Here is a 25,864-nt window from a genome sequence, read left to right on the forward strand (position 1 = left end):
GAAGGAAACTCAGGGGATGTGGGTGAGGAGGGTTGCTCAGGGAGGAGGAAGAGGATGGAAATAATTAGCTGAGCCTGTCATTCTAGTGATTAAACACTGATTTAGAAGCGTGCTCAGTGGGTGCGCTGAGCTAAATTGGTTGCTCTGCTCTTAGCGGAGACGTGACATGCGAGGACTGGGTCACTGCTCTGCAATGCAGCAGCACAGAGGTGCAGCTCAGTTCAGCTCCATCGCCGCTCCTTCCATGCAGCTGATTGGTGTTTGTGCACAGAACAGATGAGTTCTGAGATCAGTTAAGTCCCTGCTAGTGAGAAGAATCCTGCACCTGGATGTTACTCCTTGATTAATGGTTTTCATTAATACCGCGGAAAGAGCGCGTGTTGTTTTTCTCGGTTAGTTTAAAAATGAAAGATGGATTTTTGCGTGCGGAGCGTGGCCTGAGGTCTCAACGCTCCAACAACTGTACCTTCAAGCCAACCCGCTTTCTGTTTATTAGCATTCCGAACAGGCGCTCTTCCTTGTCTGATGCTGAAAAAGCTGGTACTACTTACTCCTAATGGACGCATTAATAACTTCAGGCACTTTATTTAACCCACTCCCTTCTTTTTACACATTATCCTTGAGGTAATGTGCAAAACAACCTTCATTTATGACAAGCACAGAGGCGTTCATGAATATCAGAAAAAAGCAATAAATATGTTTCCCTTCATGCCCTCTAAATCCCCCCCCCTTTTTTTTTTTTTTTTTGCATGTTCTGGATTATTTTCTCTGATAAACAGTAGCACTGGTGTTTAATTCAGATTCACATTGAATCAGGCATCATGTGATAATATTGGTAAAGTTTTGAAATTAACCAAGTCGTGATTTCACAGTTTTGTGTGCGCTGTCTGCTCTGGATTCACAAAGAAAATTGCATTAAAAATACACCAGCGCAAACAGGCTCATCAAGTCCGACACATAACAGTTTATCCCCTTTTTTCCACATTAAAATAAGATAAAAAGGTTTCCTTTGTTTTTCTCAGAATTGGGAAATTGTTGTTAGGTCGCAAAATGAAGCAGGAGATCAAAAGGCAAATTGGTGGAGCATCTGTAGTGATGCAGGTGTTGTGCCAGTTTGAGCTGCTCTACACCATAGTCTGTCGTCAAATCTCTGGGTCATGACAGAAAGAACAAGAGTGTGTTCTTTCTGTAGGCGACTGAAATTAGTTTTTTCTGCAGGGTGTCTGGGTTCTTCCTTAGAGATTGGGTGAGCAGCTTGGTCATCCGGGAGGTCATCCCAAAGAGACACACTTTCTGCGTTTCACATTTGAATTTTGGTAGATTTTTCGTTCCCATCTTTTGTTGAGATGTGCATCAGATCGAGCATGGGCTGCAACCATGAACACCTGTGGTTTGAGAGATAAGCAGCGGCTGGCAAGACTGACTCAAAGAACATTGTGGCAACTTTTTTCTGCTCGGAGTTGAGGTGCTAGATATCGATGCCAGCACATGACTCTTTGATGGAGGAGGGACAGATGTTTTCTGACCCAATAGGAGGGCATGTTGGTGTTGCCCGCTGGGGTAGATCTGCCCCCCATTTTTATTTTTTTTTTACTCCCAACTGATTCTCTCACCTTTTGAGAGATAGAAAGATGTCCGATAAGAAGAGACCTTTCATCTCTTGGTTTGGTGAGAAGTCTAAAAGTGTAGGAATGGACTGGAGCCTTTTTCCTCCCTTTTCCTGCTTCCCCATCTTTTGACAGCTGGCTAGATAAGCAGACGACCCAAGGAGGCTTTTCCACTCAGAATTGAGGAAAAATCCCAAAAGGTCTCACAGCTTTTCAAACTTGAATTAGTTCATTGGTAAATTGTTGGAGAGTCATTCATTTTAAACTCTCATTAGTAGGAGACTATTTGAATTCCGTGTTTTGTATTTGTGATAGCGCAGTCTGTTATTTATGCTTCTCACCAGTAATCACTTGTTGAGAAGTTTGATTAATAATTCATTTACACTTTGATTCAAAATATGGCTGCGGGTAACGTTTCCTCGCACTCCGAAAACCTTTTAGTTTCACTTTTCCCCAACTCGAAATGTCTTAACTTGTAAGATCACGAGTTATGACATTATGAGAATCTGCAACATGTTCCTTCTTATCGTTATATAAGTATTTAGTTATACGTGAATATGACTTCTTATTAAAACTGTGTTTCTTTCCCCTAACACTGATTCCATTTTGTCACTGAAAACTAATTTTTTTTTTTCCCCCTCCTTTTTTCCCATTTTGCCGGTCTCTTTAGAGAGAAGGAGATTGTAGAGGTTTAAATAAACACAGCGGCAGAGGCTCTCCGTCTGTAGACACAGCCTAATGGGAGCATACTTTTTAGTGCTTTGTACAAACAGCTTTAGATGTGTGCAGGAGGAATCTGAAAACATTAGTTTTCCCCTGAGATGTTTGCAAGGAAAGACACAGTCAGCAGGAAACATAGTAAGCTAACATAGAGAAAAAATCTTTCTGAGTTGTTTCAGTCATCAATCTTGTCTTGCAGACGGCTCTGTGTGATTATTTTTCATCCTTGCATTTAGGTCTAAAACAGGTGTGATGCTTCTGAATTTCAGGAATTTAGGTTTTGCAAGTACTTGCTAAAGCTAAATTAGCAAGTACCAAGGACTGTTTGTTACACTACTGGTTTTAAGTGTAAGCAGTAATGAATAATACCAAACATGATCTGTAAATGTAAGTAGCGTAAACTTTTCTCCACGATTCTCCCTGCTGGTAGAGCTAAATAAGATCCCCTGCATTCATGATAATCTATGACTCATTTCCTAACTGGTTTAGTCATTACATGATATGAAGGCAGAAGTTGTAATTTCCATCAGCCAGTTCCCAAGGAAACAATGAGCAAAGTTGCTGTCTCGACAAATAAATAAAAAATGTTGGATGCCGGGTCGTTCTGTAATTTATGACCCCATTTTGTATTAAGCACACTTTATTATCCCAGCACACTAGCTGGTGTTCAGCAGCTTTTATTGCTCTTTCCTCTTCCTCAGTTTAGCCTGCATGCATTAATTAAGTGATTTTTAGTAAGAAAGCTTCACAGAACATTAAAGTGATTTACAGAACAGGACAAGGAGGTATCAACCTCTTCTAAACATATTAAGCAAATACCTTGCCAGCTGAAGTCATTTAACCTCTTTGGAACATAAATCATATCCATTGTAAAATAAATGGGAGGACATGATGTAATGTGAATAACAAAAATTCTGTCTGGCTTAATAAACCCTCGACAAGGACAGTATTTGTTCATACGCTGCCCTTCCTCCTTATCCTCTTGTTTATCCTTCTCTCCACCCCTTGTATTTTGTGTTGTTCTCTTAAACTGCATCCTATGCAGAGGTCATATTTTATAAGCTCTGTTCGGCCCATCAGCTCGTACTTTATAGTTTTGTACTTGCTGGGAGCAGCATAAACAGAAAGGTTGTTTGTTACAAGCTCAAGCTGGAAGCTCCTCATATATATATATATATATATATATATATATATATATATATATATATATATATATATATATATATATATGCAGAGGTCATATTTTATAAGTTCTTTCTGCAAAGATTAATGGAACTATTTGTTTCTTAGCATTTCTTATGTATTTCTAACTCAGCATAAACTCAGCTTAAGTGATTAAATGAAAAATGTGCCAATTTATTTATCCGGTTACTTGATGAATCGCAAACAAACTATTATTTTTCACATACAGAAATGTAGGACACAAAACAGCATTCTAGCCATAGAAGGGTTTGAGTTGGAAAAGATCAACATTTGTAAAAAAAAAAAAAAAAAAAAATCTAGCAGCTTTTGAATAAGAATTTAATGTGATTGATGAACAAAACTCAATGACGTCTTTCAAAATAAAAACATGACTAAAAGCAGCTGGAACAGCTGCGTTATCCACAAAATCTATCTCTGTCTTGTACATTTTTCTCATTAATGATGATTTATTTCGTTCTTAATTCCAACACTGCTCACAGAATAAACAAGTGCACGCATCTTCTGGAAAAAAAGAAAAAAACATATTATTGATTCGCGTTAGTGTTTGTCAGATACAACAAAGAAAAGAAGTAGTTCAAATATTTATCCTGTAACATTGGTTTGTGTCGTTTTGTATGGAAAGAAGCAATAATTTGGTTCCAAAAGCCTGAGTGTTGGAGATGTTTCTGGAGATTTTTCAGACTGATTGCTGTGTGCTAATCAAAACTGTACAAGACCTAAATGTCATTACAACAGAATCAGTGCAGCAGAGAATTACACCACCTGCTGTATTTTACAGAATGTGTGTGTGGGCGTGTGTGTGTGTGGGTGTGCATGTCCGTGTGTGAGTGGGTGCGGGTGTGTGTGTGTGTGTGTGGGGAGGAAGATAAAAGCAAAATAGAAATCATACACCGAAAAAGCAAATTGGAAAGTTAATCGAAAACATGAAAAATAACCTCAAAGTCCATGTAAATATTTTGAGCGTGAACCTTAATTCACCCCAGCCCACCTTCCTCTCTGGCCTATACATCCTTGTCAGTCATTCCCTGTTGCCATAGCAGCAGCCACACCTACTAATCAGACTGACTTCATTTTCATTTGCCAGGAGATTTAGGATTAAGATTCATCAGCATGACTGACACGTACGAGTGCATCACCCAGCTGAAATGATAAACTGCTTTCACCCGCCACTGCGTTACCGGTCCAAATGAGCAGTCTCTGCCCCCCATCACGTACAGCAAATTTATAACGCCGATCGCCTCAAGAAACAATTTATTAACTTCCCATTATAGGACGTGTCTTTGCAAATTTCCTGAAAAATTGCTTTTAGAAATGCTTTGCTGTTGCCAGAAAAAAACAAAAAGTAAAACATTATCACAGACAGTCAGGTATCATTCTGCACCGGCTAAGCTTGTGTTAAAATAGGGATTAATGTCCAGATAAGGATTTAAGCTGCGTTGCTTTGATGCTCTTCTTTGCATGTCATTCCAGCTGTCTGTGCACAAGTCTCCTGATACACAAACACAGGCATGCATGCATTTATGCTTTTTTTTCCTTCCCCACAACAAATCTGTTTTTCCATCGGAAGAGACGTGCATGTGGGTTGATATCGGCACAAGAGCACTGCTTCCTCTTATAAGATGAGGCTGTGAGTTAGACTGACTTTCTGAATGGTAGCAATCAGCAGGAGTCGGACTATCACTCATCCGTGTGCTTTGTCGTCTCAGAGCACATGAACAAGTTAACTCACAGATACGTGCTTTCAAAATCATACACCTTTTTCTGCTGTGCTCTTTGAAAATTACAGTTTGTTTATTGCAATCCGCTCTTTCTCCTCTGTTTTGCACTTTTACCATCACTCTCTTCTCCCCTTCACCACCAATCTGTTGCCTTTCACTTGTACCACAGCTCTTCTCATATTCTGTTCCCCCTGCAAGGCTGCTATGTTGTCCTCTCATCACCTGTCAAAACATCACCCCTAAAACTCCCTGAGAAGTTTTTTGGGTTTTTTTGTACCCGTTGTTGAAATCTGCAGCACACACTACTGTGATAACCAAGGGCATGTTTGGTATTTAAAGATTCAGAATGCTGCTACCTTGGTAAAATATTACATCAATAGTGTGTTGTTTGTAATGTATTTTGAACAGACTCAACTTGAACGTGCACTGACTGAATACTGAAGTATCACAGCATTTTCTGGAGGAAAGTTTGATGAATGCACGGAGTCAGTCGTCTTCGAATGTTTTAAACTAGTCTTGATCGATAGTGCTTCGGTTTAAGTATTGCAGTTTTTATGGTTGCCTCCTTCTAAGCTGGAGAAAATGCCTAAAAAAACCCCACTTAAAATGTTTTTTTTGTTTGTTTTTGTTTTTTTCACAATTAGAAAAAAGCTTAACCAAAGTAATTCAAATTTTAAATCCAACAAAAGCTAAAATATTTTGTTATAAACTGTAAAGTTGTAATTTATTTGAGGACAGATATGAAGCAGAAATTGTCTTTAGTGGCTGTGAGTCAGTCACAGTATTTTTATATTTCCTACAATCTGTTCACATTTTGGCAATCTGCTCTGTGCCAGTTTATTTTTCATTCCCAGTGCACAAAATGCTGCATCCCAAATGATTTAAAAACGACGGATGCTCCGTCGATATTTACACGAACTAATATTTTGGCCAACCCAACAGTCTGTAAGCATCTCAAACTTAGATATGAGGCTTTGAATGTAACATGCTCATTTTCAAATTACTTCCTCAGTTCATATTAACTCCTTCTTCGTCCTCTGGGTTAGGAGCCTTTTTCTGTCTAAATGTCCCCCAGGTCAGAGTTGTGTTCATCACTTTAGGTTCTGAATCAATGAGAACAAAAGCAGTCAAAGTTCAAAGTGAGACTTCAAAGGAACTTACCCCAAAGTTAAAGACTCAGTGCTTTTGGATGTAGTATACCAGTACTTCTTGATCTGTTTTGCAGTGGCAGTACATGCAACAGCAAGCTGTTTCTTTCAGCACCGAAAATGCATTTGAAAGTTAAAAGGTTTTCTCATACATGTCAGAAAAATTGTCTATTGTCATCATTCCCCGTCAGTAAATAAATAAATAAAATTAGATTAGCCGTACACATCAAATACAGTTTAGCCATGAAAAGTTAGTAAGAGATCAAATTATGAACGTATTTGATGGCCTTATTGATTTATCTGTTAAGAGCTTGAGTTATGTGTTGGACCTCCATTTTCAAAGTGATTCCTGTTTAGATAAATCAGAGCTGGATCTATAAACATAATTTGCATTCATTTTGAACTTTTTCTTCTCTCAGGGCTCATAATTTCCTTTCACTTGGTTTTGTTTGAACCACAACAAGGTGATCCTCATTAACCTCTACATGACCTTCCAGGGAACAATTTATCATGTAGGTGTGTGGTCTGTTTAGTGTGTTTGTTTGCATGTGGGCGTGGACTCTGGAGGAGCTGCATAGATATACAGCTGAGGTGATGCCACAACCATTGGTTATGCATTCCAGAAATCCGCTCTTTATTGTTCAATTTGTCATGTATAAATAAGCCAGACAGAAGGAAGAATGTGTTCTGGTCAGATAACAATCAAAATGTTTGATTTTTATCTGCAAAGCGGTGTGTGTGGCAGAAATATTTAACATCATCCTTACTCAATACGGTGTCAGCATCAAGCTGTATGCTTGGCACAATGAAAGGCAATCAAGTGTAGTATGAGTCCTTTTAAATTAATTTAAATGTGAAATTTATTTATTTAACCATTGAAGATTCATAATACTTTTTGGACGAAATTTCTTGGATTTTTTTCAGAATGTTGATAAAACAAACCCAGAGCAATATTATCAATTTTCCTTTGTCTTTCTTAAGCCAAAGTGTTCAAACTGTCATTTTTGCTATTTGTGTGTTTTTGTCTGACATTTTTACTTGACATGTTTATTGATTTTTCATTTACAATTGCATGTAAACCAGCTCAGGCGATTTCTCACTAAAAGTGATATTTTACTTTAGGTTTTCTCCAGAAACAGGTGAGCAATAGAATGCCCTTGTAGTGTAATTCTTATCAATGAAGTTGTATTGAAATTGTTAGCATAGCTTTTGCGTCTTAGATATTACACAGGAAGGTTATTAATGTGTAAATATAAGGTCAGTGTGGTTGAAACCTTGGCTTGGGTCTATTAAAGCAAAGTGAAGAACACCGCCGTGGAGATTTATTGTGTGAAGCTTGCCTAACCATGCACAGGCTGATTGTCAGCGATGATTTAACCCCGGAGACGTTACGCCTCACTTTGCACTCAATCAAAAACCAATGCTCTTACTATACAGGCTCAACAGGAAGAAAGTGGAACAGAAGTCCAATTGGACTCTGTCCAGACACTTAGGCTTATTATGACCCATTTGTCTGACAATCTGCCGATGCATAAAATAGCTACATGTTTGGTTTATTTCTGGAACAGAGTGATTCAGGAACCACTTGAACAGTTTCTTTTTTTCATTCAGCCACATAAATTAAGCTGTCCCACACTTCATCTGCATATTTTTTTTTTTTACCACACAGTTTATAAATGATCCTGTTTTATGTGTTGTGTCATTTTAAAGTTGCTCTTTAAGAAATTAAGTGTCTCCATATGAATGTTGGTGTGTGTTTGTTCTATATGTACATAATAAATGTGAATGCTACTTTATTTATCTTTGGATGTTGTGCCATTAATTATTAATGTTACATATAATTTTTTCTTAATAAAGTGCATATCTTTAAAATAATGTCTGTGATATAAAGGGACAGTGAGAGACTTTCACTGCAGATCACTGCAATGATTTTAAAATACAGCTTTTAATTTTCACCAAAAATAATACCACATTTAGCCTTTTAGAGCTCTCACACACCCTGTGCTACATACTTTTTTAAATATGATGGATTTCTAAAACACGCTGGTTACATTTTGTCATCGGCCGCCAGTTTTCTTTTTCTTTTTTCTTCCTTTTTTTGGAGGCACTGGGATTCTTTGGCAGTCATAGACAGCCGACCGTGATCAGTTGGGGAGATAAATGGCTGCCATCAAGGCTGTCTGTTCAGCTGAAAGTTGGGGTTGCAAGGTTGACACTTGCTCATGGTGAAGTAAACACACAGCATGCCCTTGCATACAGGGTGTCTGCCAAGTCTCTGATCTGCCAATGCCGTATCTTCACTGAATGAGTGCGAGTGGAGAGAAAGGGATTATGGTGGGATTTTAGTAGTCTTTAAGAAGGAACTATAGTGTCATCGAGAGAAGTACTTCTAGAGAAATAATGATTGCTGATCAAACTTCAGTGAGGGAAATGCCGATCCTTCATTAGGCTACAATGTTTCGAAAAAGAAGATGTAAACCTTGAAGTTGTCTAATTGTTTCATATTAAAACCACAACCTTCAGTGTATTTTAGTGACAGACTAACACAAAACAGAGTGTAATGTGAAGTGCAAGGGATTTTTTTTTTTTAATGGAGAAAATAATTGGGAGTGTTCAATGCATTTCAGCTCCTCTGACTCTTTTAAGGTCCTTCTTTTGCTGGAAGAAGAACCTCTGATCCAGCCTCAATACGTTTGTAGCCTCTCAGAGGATTTCCGATTTTAAACTCTGTCCACCTTCAACTCTAACCAGATGAAGACAAGCATTCCCACAGCATGAGGCTGCCACCACTGTATTTTATCACTTTAGCGGATTCCACATGTTTTCTGTGTCCCCATCATGGCTTGAGGCAAGCTGCAAACCAGACTTCTCATAACTTTCTTTCAGCAATAGAGTTCATGCCAATCATTCTATAAATGCCGCATTCAGGGAGCGTGAAGGGAGTCATGTCAGGACATTATTTCATCAGAGGTATCGATCTCTGCAGCTCCTCCAGAGCTACCACAGCATCATTGACTGTTTCTATGGTAAATGCTCTTCTTGCTCGGCCTGCCAGTTTAGCTTCGGGAAGTTTGCAGCTGGATTATGGTCTTTCATAGACGATGGATTCAACTGGAGTTAAATAAGTTGCACACTTTTCCGATTTTGATATAAGCAAAAAAATATGTACTCTTTTCTCCAAAAACTGTATACAGAAAATATGTTATGTATTATAGTCCTTCTTCCTCAACCAGATTAACCACATTCATATTTATTCTTGTAACAAAAAAGTGTAAAAAACAGTAGAAGAGATAAGAAAGCTTTGTAAGACACAGCATGTGGCAACTTATATGTCACAATAAAATGGCATAAGGTTCATACAGTGCTTTTGTTACAGAGCTGTCTCTCTGCTCCATAATAAGGTACCCTGACTTTGACCTTTGTGCCAAAGTCAGGGTACCAACAAGGCAGACAGGATGGAGCTTCAGGTCGATGTCAGGCCTTGTCATCGCTGTCACCGTGTTTGTTACTTCATTTAGTTGAGTTATTGAAGAGATGACACTACACAAGGACAGAACATCTCCAGGGCTTCAGGCAAGTTCAAGATCAAACATATGGAACATTATGCAAGAGCAGAGGGATTCTGCTGGACCAAGACGCATGAGAGCTGCTAGCTTTTATAATGAGGGGGAGAGCAATGCAAATTAGTATAATTGCATTGTATAATCTCTTGCTGCACAGATTGATCTAGTTTTGTTTCATTTGTGGTGGTATTTATTCAGACTGCATTTGTCCAGTTATAAGCTTTAGCTGTTTTCAACAACATGCAATGGATGAGTGCGACTACTGCTTCTGTCACAATTTAACAGCAGAAACTGGTTATCAGCGGGATTCTTGTGCCGAGATGAAAGAACGCCCGTATTTCTGTGTGAGGATGTAATGTTTTTGTTGGATGACCTTCTGGCGTTCTTTGCTGAAGTTTCGGAAGGATTTTCCTGTATAGTCCCTGTCATTCAACCTGAGCTACATCTGGCCAGCTGTGATAAATCCTTTTTCTCTCATTCTGTCCCCGTCCTCTCCTTACCCCTAACTCGGCGACTTCAATTCACCCGAAAGTAGCCGAAAGCAAGGATAAAGAGGATTTACTTTTCCATAAAGTTTTTTTTACCTTTCACAAGCTTTTTCTCTTCTCACACCTCTTCTTTACCTAAATCCTTGCAGCCTGAATTGAAATAGTTTTGTCTTTGGCTCCACATGAAGAACGAATCACAATATTTACGTTTTGTCTTGAGTCTGATTACTCGAGAGGTCTCCATTGATGAGGCTTCCAATTAGCACAGGCTCTCTGAAAACCGCTGTCATTAAACAAACACACACACAAAAAAATTGAAAACACAGTGTGTATTTTATTGCTTCATAGCCAGAGAAACAACACATATTTAAGAAATGTTTTTTCTTTACAAATGGCATACAGGTGTGGGATGTTTGGTGTCGAGGCTTCTTGATCCAAACTGCGGTGGCTTCCTAAAGTAGTCATGCTTCTTCATCCCTTTCCACATTTTATCATGTGTCATGGCCTGGTGTTATAGCCTGGACTTTGACTGGGCTATCATAACACATGAATAACATTTCATTGAAACTAGAAAAGAGAAATAAATCAAAAACAAGATATGTTGCAGTTTTGATCAATATCAGTAGAAAATACGTCCAATAGATTCTTAAATAATTTCACTGAACTCCAATCCAGAGCTGCGCGCCATTCTGGGGGATGTAGAGGGAAGAACGGCTCTATCTTCTCAATCTCTCAATCACAGCTGGTGGCATCTACTTACTCACTTATCTAGGGGTTTCTGAGTAAAAGGGGATTGAATACAAATACCTTTAAATTTATTTCGTCCTCTTTTCTGACTAATCTGGCAAAGTCTGGAAATGGGTTGCACTGTTTCTTCTGGTAACCACTGCGTTCTTGACATCTGACCATTGGGTTGCAGGTATTAGCTTGATTCACTGCCTGCGCTTTGGGTTTCTCCAGTCATGCAGATGTATAACTGAGTTAATATTATAGAGCTTAAAGGAAAAGTGAGCGCCTTAAGGTACTTGCATGCGAATTAGCACTTTAATCTTGCATGGTAATAACAGAACCGTTACAGTTAAGCTAGAACGGTGGTTATTTAGAAACAGACTCATCTTCTATTTGAAGTTATCAAACAAACACATCTAAGCCTTGGAAAAAAAAGATTGTTTTCACAGCAGCTATTATATGAAAATTGCTAAGGCCAAACCAACTGTCAAGAAATTGTGGTCGTTGAAATGCAATTTTAACGCTGCAGTAATCAAAGTAGGGTGGCACTTTTAATTAGGCTTATCATTTTTTATGAACAGATTTTATTGCTTTTCCTCCCGTTTTTGTCAGTAATGCATTTTAACACTGTAAAGTGGATATTTTATACATTACTGAGGCTCTGTGTCTTTGTATTGCAGTTCTTGGTAGATGTTTGGCTCAGAAAGATCCAGGTATCGATTTTAATTATTCTTGCCATAGAAGATCAAATAAAAAATGCATTAGTGCCGTTTTCAGATTGCTCTTTTTATCCATCTTTTTCCACGTTTACACTGACTGTATTGATTTGCCGTCTACTCTGTTTTGTCACAAAGGCAATATGCATGTCTGACTACAGTCAGTTTTGCATAAAGCTTGTTGGTTGTCTCCACTTCAACTGAAGGCATTCAGGCGTCGCGCTCAGTTGGTAACATTTTGTTTTTATTTCTTTGCTGCATCTGATTAATTTTTCGGTGTCCTTTATAAATCACTCATTTGACATTATGTAACCACCAGATTTACTGAGGAACTTTAGCGCTCCTGTGAGATGCATCCGCTGCTGCCTCCTCACACTTAGTCATTAGAGGCTGCTGTGACGCTCCAACCAAAAGCTCTATGCAGTTGCAAATACCCTTTTTTTTTTCTGAGAAGCTATATCGATAGCTTCTTCCTCTTCGATCAATACTGCATTCTTCCTTCTCTTTCCTCAAATTGCCTCTCACAAAAGACTGCTCTCCCTGGACCTGGAATGAGGCATGTCGGTGGGTGTCTCAAACCCATCAGTCATGCAGCTTCATACCTGTTTGAGTCAATATGGGTCTTTCTCCTGAGCTCACCACTCCTGAGGTTCAAACGTATTACTTTCATTTAATGTGAGCATCACTGTGAGAAGAGTCAAACCTGTTGGATGTTTCAACTTCAGCTTCATGCGCACTCTCGCGTTTTTATTTCTTCCTCCAAACTATTCCTCGAAAATGAATCGTGTCAATGGGTTTATGCCCTCACAGCATGAGAAAATAAACAGCCCAGAGTCTCTAAGGCACAGCTGGTCATAGCCGGTGCGGCTGCCTCTAAATTGAAGAGGGATTCTGAGCCTTGGTGCCGTATTGTTGGTCATAACGCCAGAGTTGCATCACCTGTAATAGAGCCGTCACATCCTATAAATAAGGTACGTCTCTTCTCTCGATACAACCCCAAAGTTTCCCTCCATTTGTCTTTTTCCATTTTTTACTCCTCATTTGCGCCCCTCAACTTGCTCTCCTCCCATTAAACGGGAATTCAGAGAGTGATGCTCATCTCCAGCTCTGGGTCTTCCGCTGCCACCGAAATAGCCACTGGGTCCCCCGGCCGCTGTCTGAGACTTCGTCTTCGCACGCAGCTGTGACATCCTCTCACACCTGGAATCTCTCCAGCTAAGCTAAGAACCAGGCCAACATCAAACTGTGCTCTGTCTCGCAGATGGAAGCCGGAAGTATGCTAACATTAGAGGATTCTTTACAAAGATCTGTATTTCTGCAAATGAGGCAACATGCAATGTTGATTCACTAAGAACAATATTTTCATCATTCCTCTGCCTAGATTCATAGTTAGAGGTTTTATATAAATCAGTTTGGTGGAGGACTGAAAATTAAACTCCACCATTTATTCATTGAGACTGTATCTAACAGAAAACCTTTAGGGGTTTCAGTTTCACTTTTCTGTCTGTTGTCAGTCAATCTGCCTTAGCTTTCATTCAGTTTGAACTTCAGTAATAAATAACTACAGTGCGAAATTATAATAAGGGCAAAAATTGGAATACCGACTTCCTCCCAATTTATTTCTGCCCCACGCTGAGTCTCTGTTTCTGTTTCAAGTGGAGGAAAAATAAAGTGCAGTCTCTCACTGTTTATCTCTTCCTCATTTTCTCACATACACTAGTTAGCGAACAGCCAGAGCTCTCTGACTGGATATGTTATCAGCGGAGCGCACATTTGACTTGAATTGTTTTCTAAACCGAGGGCTCATTACCGCCCTGTTGGATAAAAAGGAGAGTCTCGTCCCCGCAGCCACTGGTTTCAGCAGGAAGGTCAAAATAAGAGAGGAAGGGAAAAGGAGAGATAAAGAGCCCAAGGCAGCTCTGATGTATGGAACTCTGCAGGAAGTAGGCCATAGTTGAAGTATGAAGGTAGCTTCTTCTATAGCCTTCCACCAGGAGTGTTAAAATGTAAAATTTATCAAGTTACCATGAAGACAGATCCGGCACAAAAATCTAGCTGAAGAAAATCATATACAGGGATAAGAAAGAGCAATCCATAAGTCAAAGAAGATGATTTAAATCCTGCATAATAAAAAAAAAATCATTGGTAGATTGATAATCTGCCAACAAGCTGTGTATAATTGATTCCTCTGTGCACAGTCAGTAATTGCTCTGAATTTGGTGCTAAGCTACAGATAAAGTCAACATTAGAAAAAGACTTAGCCATGTCAATATTAGCTCTCCTAGTACAAGCATTCACTTAAACTGAGGATAGCAGCCAATACTGAACAACTGAATATATAATAATACTTTTATTAGCTGGTAGAACTAAATGTGCAGAAAAAGCTGAAATCTATAAGGAATCTCCATTCCTAGTGTTGAATCAATTCAAGATGCTCAAAAATATTTATTTTTTTGCCAATCCTACTTGCAAGTACACTTTATGTCTTACCTGCTTAATTTTTGTTAAATTCTATTTTTTGATTCTTTGGTATTTTTTTACTCAAGAAAATACCACTCAGCTCAACTCAACTAATAGTGACTATTTAAGTTACAGAACATTGTGCACTAACCCTATTTTTAAAAAAATAAGTTGATGGCATTTGATGAAACGTGGAACATTGCACCATTGTTTTAAATAAATTTGTTTACGCTGTATTTTTCTCGTCAGACCATTTGAATACAAAAATTGGTTTCTGGATTAAGAATAGTTTCGGAATCAAAACCGTTTCTGAATCGAATTTGTGACCTTAAAAATTGGAGTCGAATCAAAAATACTAGAACGTATAGATTTGTGTCTCTTTACTGTACTCAGGTCAGGTGCATTACGATGATTTTGAGCCTGTTCTCAAACCTTTTGCAAACCATCGTCAGAACATTAGACGTCTTCATGCAGATTTTTGTGATGTGCATTCATGGGATATTAATAATCATCCTTCATTTTATCTTGTTTTCTTTTGTGGTTCTTCAGGGTTAAAGTGATGTAAGGTATGTGAAGAAATAAGGCCGGTCTTAATGCTCAGAGAGACTGTGAGAATCTGGCACAATGGAGAAACGAACTGACGCGTATAAAAAGCCGCGACACGCATTCAGAAGCGGTCTATTCATGACTCGTATCTTTGAGTTGCAGGGCTCCCCAACACGTGTCATTCTGTATGAGCCCACAGTTGTTTGGGATCCCAAACATGGAAAGCAGAGACGAAGGAACACACTCGCATAATAGTATCAGTATGAGCAGTAGGCTGACTCACTCAGAGAGAGAACTGCTCCTGTTCTGACATTTAGAATCAAGGGTTTCTGGATTTATGGTAAAATTTGGCAACTGCGCATATTTGTGGGTTTGTGGCCTTCTGCACCGTCTCTGTTCATTTTAAGTGAGAAAGTGAGACAGCATTTAAACTAGAGGAACACCCAGAGCTCCCTTTATTTCCTGCTGTGGTCACCTTGAGCTTCTCTGAAGAGGTTTAGATGATGACACACGGGTGGTCTCAAAGAAGGAGGAAAAAAAATAACACGTCTGCATTTCATTCATTACACAGTGCAGACAAGAGGGAGGCGGATCCAGCTGGGAGGAAAAGGAGGTTGGCTCTATGTGGGCTTTCTTTATTCATGCAGCGGACAAATGAACCTCACCAAGGTTGCTATAAAGAGATGAACAGGATTGTTAGCGCCAGCTGCATAATTTAGATATATTTCTTTCCGTGTTGAAAAGCAGCAGAGCTCTATTTTCAGAAACGATTGTCCTGGAAAAATCGCATTAATTTGCAGGGATAAAATGCGATGGGAAATAAACCGATCACACTCAATATTATGTCAATGGACAGTTGAACAACCCAGATTATCTCCTCAACACAGCACCTGTTTGTAGGTGGGATATATAACTCAAAGTCGATATATTAAAACTGGGGAAAATACAAAAACATACATTGGCAACCAGAGGTGAAAATTATAATGGCTTATAATGTATTTTACAATTAATGCACTAATCAGTATTAAAATAAAACAAATAGTCCAGTTTAGAATAGAATAGAATATCATATTCTTTAAAGTATTATATATGTAGCATGGAACAGGACAATGGAACGTAGCATTATATTAATTTTATTTGTACTGTAGCATAGCGACATAGCACAACAGTGCTTGTATTTTTTTCCCCCTAACCACAACTGTAGACACAATATTCAAACAAAACTTTTGAATATTTTGTTTGGCTCTATGAAGTGCGAGCTTGTAAAACATCTTTAAGAAATAACAAGAAAGTTTGGAGCAGTCCAGGTTTGCTCCACAAGTTTTTAAGATACCATTGAAAGTTTGTTTTGGATGAACAGTATAATCCTACCTCCAAATCTAATTGTTCTCTTTAGCCAAAAGTTGTTGTTACTTTTTTTTCATTCTGCAGGAACAGAATATTGATTGCAGAAATAACAGAATATGTAGCTTTTTTTGTTCTTCTTGTCGTTTTCTTTTGCCAACATTCCCACATTGTTGCCAAACAAACAAAAACTGAAATGAAACAGTTATCACTGAGTGACTGTAAGCCTGAAAACACACAAAATCAAGACCGTATGAAGTAAATATGTGGATAACATACTGTATATTCGACCACACACATATGCACATGTTGATATTTAAAACCATATAAGTAGACCGTCACTCTCAGAACTCCAAGGATTTACTGAGCAAGAGATTCTTTCTATTTGACTGTTTTTATCCTTAGAAAGGCTCTGATCATGCTCTGTTTGGCTCCAGTTAGTTCAGATCAAATTGCATTGATAGATGAAGCCAGAATCACTTATATTGACATTACAATGTTCCTTCTTGTGTTTTTTTCCTAGTACTGAGACATTAGACAGTGTCGATTTATGAGCTACCTCACCTAAGCACGAAAGCACGCCCTAAGAAGAGTTGATTTCTTCTTTCTTTTTTTTTCTTTTTCTGTTTTTTTTTTTTATTTTATTTTATTTTTACCCCAAATAGAAACTCATGCACTATTACACACTCACAATTGCACGTTTCCAATTAATAGCAAATTAAGCACCTGGAAAGCCTGCGATCAATTCTCAGTCACCAAGTCCATTCAGATAGTGTACACTTGAAAATGAACAGATCAATAAATAAAATAAACATATACACACCTAAACTCGATACAGCACCTCAATCAGCAAAATGCATTGTAACATCCCACTGACCAGAGCTGCATCACTTACTGGTGAACTTGCCAGCAGTCGATGGCGGTTTTATGGGCTTGTAGTGGGCAGCTTAAAGATATCCGTTCTTGCTACAGTGCTGTCTTCAGCAACACTAAAAGTAACGTAAAACGTTGAAGCTATTATTGTTTTCCTTTTTTTCACCAACAATTTTCCTCATGTAGAACCTCTTTTTCTTATAACTGTAGTATTTATCTGCAGACTAAAAAAAAAATGTTGTAGAGCTTGGCTCCATGGAGTACGAGCTTATGAAACTTGTGCTCATGTTTTAAAGTTCAATACTGTTTTAAGGCATTTACTAAAAAAGTCTCTGTAATTAAAGTTTTATCTGAACAAACTTTTTTTCAAAGTGTTTTAGCATGAATCTGGATTTGCTCTTCCAGATAAATGTCTTCAAAGTGAATTCTCCATTCAGCAAGTATCAATAATATAACTGAATCTGCAAAGTTCCTAAAAAAGGTGGTAGTTTACACACAATAAATTGTGATCCTCACTATGTTAGGATGTTTTAAATGTGGACTGATATGTCAAAAGATAAGACTGCGCCTTTCCAACTCAACTCCTTCAGACTAGTGGCAGCAGCAAATAGCAAACGATGCGTGGAACTGCGAGTCTGCTGAGCTCATCAAACAAACTACTTCTCAGTCCAACACTCGTAAAAATGATGTAATGAGAAACGGCATAACGGGAAGCATGGCTATGATGATGTGCTGAAGGCGGAGTTTCGGAAAGAGCAGGAACTTCTTGAAGAGACAGTGGCCAAATTTCAAGGGGTCAAATTGCTTTTAAGTTATGTTTGAATTGTACAGTAATTTTATAACAACTGAAAATAACATAGTTAATTGATTGTGCTATAAAATGACACTATGTGCCTGGAAAATACATAATAGCCTGTCCTTAAGTCAATGTAAAATAGTACAAGAATTAGCATTTTGTGCTGCTAAATCATTGCCAGGTTGCAAGATGAGCTTCAAAATGCAAAAAGAGAGGAACAGGAGACAAAAAATTTAGACTAGGCAGTATAATGTAGACTATTTTTCGGTTGATTAATAACCTTGTCACCCCCAAAAACAGGAGACACCTAAAAGAAATATGAAATTTGTACACTTGTATTATATTTCCTGTTTTTAATCAGAAGTGACTAACCCTGAATCTTAAAGTAAGGCTTGATGTGATGTTAGTCATTTAGGCATCTGCTTTGTGAACTGTAACTCTTTAGTCCTGAGCAAGACAGCAGCTGTTAGGAGTGAAGACATAATGTAGAAAACCTGAATTTATTAAAGGCTGAAAAACACCATCATTTAGATTACAAGTCCAGTTGTGATATAAATCAACTCTGCATATCTAGGTCTGCATATTTCTCAGGGAGACGAAGATGAACAGAGAGGCAAAGGAGCAACGGGAGTAAACAAAAGATCTTGATGACGAAGAAAAGAGTTCATAGATCTTAAGCAAAAGCTTTTCTCATCGGGAGTGACAGGCGACCAGAAATACTTTGCATACCATTACATTTACATGCACTCCTAAAGCCACAACATAAGGGATCGGTATTCAGTTTGTGTTCACTGCTAAACTCACAGAAACATCCCCTTTTACACCGCAGCGACTCATCAGCAAAATCAATACTTTTCATTTTTAATTTGAAAGTTCGGAAACTTTAAACTTTCGGCGCCCTCTGAGATGTTTCCCTCACCAATTTGTCACAAGCTGCCGCCATTGATCTTGTCGACACTAAAAAAAAACCAGTTGTTAATTTCAAATATTAGCATTTTAAAAGTCATGGGAAAATTGTGACTTGATGTGACGTACGGCCATAGCTTTCAGGAACCCTCCCCAAACATCTGGCAGACTTCAACATAATGAAAGATGACGAAATAGATGATGAAAGGGGCAGACATTTTTTTTGCCACTCACGACGGCTGAATTGAAGCTCCTCCAGAACTACCTCGGCCTTTTTGACCGCGTCTCCGGATGATGCTCTCCTTCACTGACCTCTCTTTTTTGCCCACTTCCTTTGTCACGAGTTTGGAATTGCGACATATTTTTTCTGTTTTTGGGTTGGTGATGAATGACATAGCAGTTAATAAGATGTCATAATCAAATTCTGCTTAAAACTTCTAAATAGGTTTATCTCTGTCGTATTTTCTGGTTTGTAGTAATGTGTTTGTTCTCGAATGTTCTCCAAGAAACCTCCAACACCTTCAGAGAACAGCTGGATTTCCTGAGCCTAAATCACACACAGGTGGATAATGTGACTCCTGTGTGTCACATTATGCATATTATACCTTATTGGAATTAAGCGGCTGCAAGTGTTTCTGTCAACAGCGCAATTGGAGAGCAATGTTTTGAGCTATATGTTAATGCACAGTTATACCAAGCATTACAAAACCCTTTTTGTCTTTGGTTTTATGCCTGCATTTGCTGTTTAGTCACTCTGGCTGTGATTAAACAGCCAGAGAGACATAACCGTCATCTACAGTAACTGCACTGCTGATTAAACTCATTTAAGGGACACTGAAAGGCAATGCAGTTCCTGATCCTAATTAGGACCTAACCAAATGAATTCCAGACAACTGCTTTCTCCAGCTTATTGGGATATGAGTACATTCTGTACGTTTTCTTTTTGGTTTGTTTGGGGTGGTTTTTCGGTACAGAAAAATTGGATCTTGTCTAAACCACACTTGGATGTTTGGAAATAATAATAAAAACGTACATTTATGGCCTTTAGAAAAGAAATGGCCTTTAGTAGTGATGTCTGCACCAATGTAGCATGCTCACATACGACCCTTTTCCCACGACACTCTTTATGAATTGGTTTGTTCATCTTGTTAATATGTGCCGTGTAATGATGCATATGAAAAGCAATAAGCGGAGCAGCGGAGAGTGTGCTTGAGGAGCAGCGCTGATGACTTGGGGTTGCAAAGAGATTGAAATACCCCCAATGGGAACACATTACACGCAGGAAATTTGCAATATGCTGCATTCAGCACACTGTCTTGCTGCACATGTAATTTTCAGCAGCAGTAGGGGACGCGGAGACATCTTTTCTCTGTGGCAATCATTTCTCAGTAGCATTGTCCTCATTGTGCGTTTTTTTTACCATCTTTCCAAATTCACCCTCTGTATTCTGAATGAGCGTGTCCATGTGTAGGATCACCGAAAGTCCTGAAGGATGCGCTTTGGCCATGCACATCCTGCAGTGGAGCATCTTAAATTATTCACTTGCTACCCGTTTGAGCAGAACTCCTCTTTTACACCTTACCAGCAGCAACATCTTTGCCTTGCCTCCATTCGCAGCCTGACGATAGCTGGTGCCTGACAGTGTGGGTAAATGTGTTACACCCACCTCCTCTCTGGGAACGCTTTCAGGAACAATTCACAACACTGCTGTTTGGGCCAATGACGACTGATTTTATAGTATTAAAGAAAAACACCTCTTTTTTGGGGGGAGGGTGGAGGCTACCGCTTCTAATGCACAGTCAGCAGAATTTCTATACTAAGGCTGTGGATAATTTATATTACCAGTTGAGGATTTACAGAGCAGCCCTGCTAGTTAAAACATTGATTTGTGGCTTATATTTTCAGGCTGTTGTTTTCCTTTTCTCTATTCTAATGCTCCTAGTTTGCATGCAGAAAGGATGCCATCATATCCACATACATGTATTTTTTAAATAAAAAGTTAAATAATGCAAATAAGTCTTGCTATTGAAGGTTTTGGGCTATTTTTTTTTTTTAATTCACTGACTTTCTTTAAAGTCAGTTTATGAATTGAATTTTATTTGTAACCTCTTTCGGAGAAGCTCTGTAGTTCTTATTAATTGATTGCACATACGCCCTTAGCCTTTAGCATTGTTTTGGTTTGTTGCTCCTTTTAGCTTGGTGTTTTGTTTTTTAGTTCTGTTTGAATATTCATATATGTCTGTTTTTCAAACATTTTTTTTGTGTCTGGGTGTCATTCTAGGAATTCTGTTACATAAATATATAATTTAAATTAAGCTCAGTAATCTTGAACTTCTGACAATCAAGTCGCCATCGGCTTCCTGGCAGAGCTGAACCGAAGGGGCCTTTCTTGCTATTTCACAAGTTTTGATTGCACCTAATCATCTTTACATAAAAATCTAAATTACTATGATTGATCAGACCTGGGAAAAAATATATTCACACTGAACAAATGCTGTACACCCATTTTATTATCTATAAAATTTTCTTTGTACTTGTCAAGAGAACCACTTCAGATTAAGACAAGCATAAAAACACCAAACACTGAATCTCTAATGTCATTTTACATTACATCAGCATTTGAAACAGACAACATATCAAACTTTTTCATCTCTATGGTAAAGTTGAAAGTCCCTCTGATTTCTTAGAGGAATTTAGTCTTCCAGTGTTGATGCGACAGCCTGCAGCTCAGGCTTCTACATCCCTTTATTATAATAGAGAATGATTCTCATTCTGAAACCTTGCATTTCAGTAGTCTGATTTATTTCCTAAGGGCTTCCTAATACTGGAACTTCACCTCTTTTTTTTCCCAGTTTCAAACTTTAATTGTTTGAGCTTGTGCCTGAACGGCTTCCCGGCAGGGATTTTGTTTTTAATTTTTTTCCTACCTTTAGGCATTATCTCCCAAACTAGGTTGCTATTTATACCAGTTCACTGTCACAGTGTCTTAATTAATGGATAACAAAAAGTCTTGGAGGAAGCAGATGTGCGTGGCATGCCCTCTTCAGCTGTAATTTAGACTGATGCAGGAAAAGCAAGGCATGTCAGGTCTCTTCCAAATTGAAATGTCAGCCATCATGTTAATTCCACTGAATCGGTGTAAGGGACGGAGAGACTGGCACGCAGTCGGGAGTGGATGGAAATGACCCATTCCTCTCCCTTCTGCTTTGTTTTAATGCCCTGCACCCCTTTGAATTTTTAATCCGCTGCAGCTTTTCTAATTATTCTTTGTTGCCTACTTACTGTGCCGCTTTCACTCCCTGCCGCTCAACCAGACGCTCACCAGCCTCTCACTTTCTCTCCCCTCCCTGCCTTTCGTCTCTCTCTCCCTCTTTTTCTCTCTCTCTCTCCAGTGAGATGAAGCAGGAGCTCACGGAGGAAGGCAGCAGATGCTCCATCCTCTCCAAGCAGCATCGTTTCAACGAGCACTGCTGCATCCGCTGCTGCGCGCCCTTCACCTTCCTGTTCAACCCCAAGCGCCAGTGCCTGGATTGCCAGTACAACGTGTGCAAGACCTGCTGCACCTACATCAAGAGGGACCGAGCCTGGCTTTGCTCAGCGTGCCAGAAGGGCAGGTTAGTGTTTGCTCACACACGCACACTCGCGCACGCATGCAGCGGTGACTGGAGGAATGAAGCGAGATAGCACATGGGAGGGAAGCTGGGATGTTCCAACCAGAGGACGCCAGAGGAAAATTGTTTAGTGGGAAGATAAACTGGAATTATTAAGGTTGGTTTTGATTAAGACGGGAGGAAGGCTGAAAGACACACAGATGTGAGAGGAAAAGTGAATGAATGAGCAGAAAAGGCGGGCTGGTGTAAATGAGTCTATTAAGGTTTTGCAACGTCTTTAGGCTTTGGTTTACTTCGTTTTCAAAAAGTGACATCTAGTTCACATTTTAATATTCTTTGTGATCCAAAGGTCAAAAGAAAACAAGGTTGTTACGGGTCATCAAAACAGAAAGGGACTAGAATTGTCAGAAAACCTAAGGATGAAAGGCGGAGAGGGGTTAAATGAAATTTAAACAGCTCCAAAGCTAAATGTCGTCTTCTGTTGTTCTTTTGTATTATTTTTTCTGGGCATAACTTCATTGATTTATTTTTCCTCTTTGGCTTTATTTATTCTGGCAGTCGTCAAATCGACTTTCTGTTGAAGATCCTTGAAAATCGAGGTTTTCCAGAGAGAGGGGCGCAAACGAATGCGAGGAAAACAATCAGAGAAGCGAAACAGACAGGGGAATGTGCTGCTGCTGGTTGTTTATTCAAATGAGCTGTTTGTGCGTGTGTGCTGGCGTGTGCGTGCGTGTGTGTGTGTACGTGTCTGTTTATTCTGTTTGTTCATGCATGACCGTCCAAAAGCCTTGGGAGTCGTTCTGGTGCTCCAACTCAACAAAGGCTGAATGTTAAACTTTCTGTGTCTGTACAGAAACGATCGCTGTTGGGATCGCTGCCCACTTGTTTTTGGTTGATTTGTTAAAAAATTTAATTAAATAAAAAAAAAACACACATTGAAGAGTTGGATTAGAAGAGATTTGTATTATAGTTGGAATTTGACTTCACCAGTTTCCTCTGTCTGAGATCCACAAAACTCATTGTCTGCGTTTGCAGTGACGCTTCGAGTGAAATGTAAAGCATTTTGATATCCCCAATGATGTGGAAATGCCAGTGCAGCCTGAGGACTGAGGGACCACAGCATCGACACAGTTATGAAATGTTTAGCCTCACTGTCTCCCCTCAGTCCTCCATCTCTTTCAGGTTCTCATTGATTTCTGCTGCTCAGCATGATGAGCTAGAACAGCTGCCCTTGGTGTTGCTATTTGACTCATGGGAGGGAAATGGAGCCAAAAGCCAGTGAGGAAAGAAAAAGAAAGGAATCATGTCAAAAAAAAAAAAAAAAAAAGGTGGCAAAGCTTGCATCGATCATCTTCGCCCTCGCTCTCTCTTTCTCTCTTTCTGCCTGGGGGCTTTGCAATCTTCTCATTATAGGTTCGGACATAGACGCAGATGGGCCCCGTGTCACAACATTGCTGTCCACATTAAAACACGGCTCTTTTTATAAGTCCATTAAACCGGCTTACGTCTGATTTTAGCCTGAGTCGGCCTCTCTGAGTGGAGTCTCGTCATTTCGGGACAGCAATTTGTAGGTCAGTCGAGGCTAAATGTGCTCTAGAAAGGATTTTTGGAAATTATGGTTTGTTAGCGTTCGAGTCAATGATTGCAAAGTAAAGACATCGATCCGATGCTAAATAGATTGTAGCTGCTCTACAGCGAGAACGAGCGCAGTCATCATGCTGAAAATGCAATATTGAAAAAGTAATTTGCGTTCGTGGGTGATGTCGAGAGGAACATATCTACAGTAAATGCGAAGCTGATCTGAATTACTTCAAAAAATCCCAATGCTGACACAAGCTCCTCTATATTTTTTTATATTTTTTTTGGCTTGTTTGGAATCTTTTCGGGCCTTCCTCTGGAATTTTAATGTGAAAATTCATAACTCACCAAATGGTGTCACTCGCCTGCACCGGCTGTCCTTCAGCGCTCGCAGAGGCACGGCCGTGCTGCTCGCCACTGCGAACCGTCGAGGGAAAAGCCGATTTGTAATCATGGCACACATGGACTCGCTCAGGAGCCACAGTCACCCACCTGCACGTGGATGGGCGCACACATGCCTGCGAGCAGAGAAATGAACTGCAGTGTGCATTAATCAAGTGCTAAGCAGCTACATTATGAGAGGAACCCGTTATTGATTCTTTTTGATGTTTTGATTGTAACAAGATTGAAACCGGGGACGGCACGGCGCTGATGCAGATGGTGTCTGAAAAGCCGCACACAGGCCTGCGCTAAACAGAGATTTCCCTCCGGAACCAGGAGTCTGGAGTTTGCTTGAATTAATGGCGTCCTGAAGCCTTGGTCCACACAAACACACAAGACCCGCTCTTCTCTGGCTTAATCATAGGAGTCAAAACACTTCTAGCTAGAAGTGAAGAGCAGTTTTCTTTTCTTATCTTGACTCCTCACCCAACGCAGTGAGCAAAATCCTGAAGGGAAAAGGAAAGAAAATGTAAAAGGAAGGTCAAAGGAAGGGAAAGAGGATAAAATAAGAAGTGGCAAAGGAGGAAATGACTGATTCCAATTATCCAGGAGTAAAAATTATATCAGCAAGGACTTACTTCTCCTGTTTTTTAAAGTTTGCTTCATTTAATGAGTTAATTCCTCTTTGCGTCCTTCTTTTACCTGCACTGTGTCCACATTTGCATTCAAGCTACAGCAACCCTCTGTGCTTAATCTGCAGAAATGGACTGCTCGCAGCTTTATAGAATCCTCAGGCTATAGAACAGCGTACCCACTCGTCTATAAACAGCACGCATGTGTTTGTGTGCACAGAAGTAGCAATAAACTAAAGTGACAAACTGCTCGTACCATTTTCATAATCTTTTCCTAAAGCATGACTGTGAGGAGATCAGGGCGTCTACCGGAGGCAAATGGCGTTACACACATGTACACAAGCACATGCAAAAACAGAGGGGCTTACGAATCAGCATGTGTGCATGACATACGTACACAATCGCCAATCTCATATTAAAATGTATGTTATTTTTGCCGCTAGAGGAAGAAAAATTACCTTTATGCAGAATAACGGGAACAATAACATTATACAGTCCTTTGTATTTTGCATTATAATTCTGAAAACACAGAAAGTCACAGATTCCACATGTAATTTGCAACTTTGCAACAGGCCAGCCTGCTTCACAATGCCAAGCTGCTGATTGGCCGGAGGCTGTAAGACTCCAGCTGAGGGTGCACTCTCAAATCTGGTCAGTAGTTGTTGTTGTTGCCAAGTAGTTACTTAACTTGATGCCATCTCATAAACTGCCAATGCAAAGTCTGTGTGCGTGTGACGTTCATTCATTGTTGAACGGTTCAAATAGATTCCACTACATGAGATTTAGGCTTCAACCTACTTTTGATTCACAGACTCACTTAACAAAATGCTAAGGAATAAAACTTG

The 25,864-nt window shown here is 39.3% G+C and overlaps 1 protein-coding gene across 6 annotated transcripts in view; it reads left to right on the top strand.

Moving 5' to 3' along the window:
• The window catches only part of LOC122823908 (rab effector MyRIP-like), an 84,645-nt gene that overhangs the window by 35,341 nt on the left and 23,440 nt on the right, over positions 1–25,864 (top strand). For all 6 annotated transcript variants that reach the window (XM_044103923.1, XM_044103924.1, XM_044103927.1 and 3 more), the window contains one exon: positions 22,210–22,431. In XM_044103923.1, the coding sequence (XP_043959858.1) occupies positions 22,210–22,431 (222 nt within the window). The remainder of the gene's footprint in view (positions 1–22,209; positions 22,432–25,864) is intronic.

The sequence above is a fragment of the Gambusia affinis genome, linkage group LG21 (genome assembly GCF_019740435.1).
Source record: "Gambusia affinis linkage group LG21, SWU_Gaff_1.0, whole genome shotgun sequence".
In the NCBI taxonomy this organism is placed as follows: Eukaryota; Metazoa; Chordata; class Actinopteri; order Cyprinodontiformes; family Poeciliidae; genus Gambusia; species Gambusia affinis.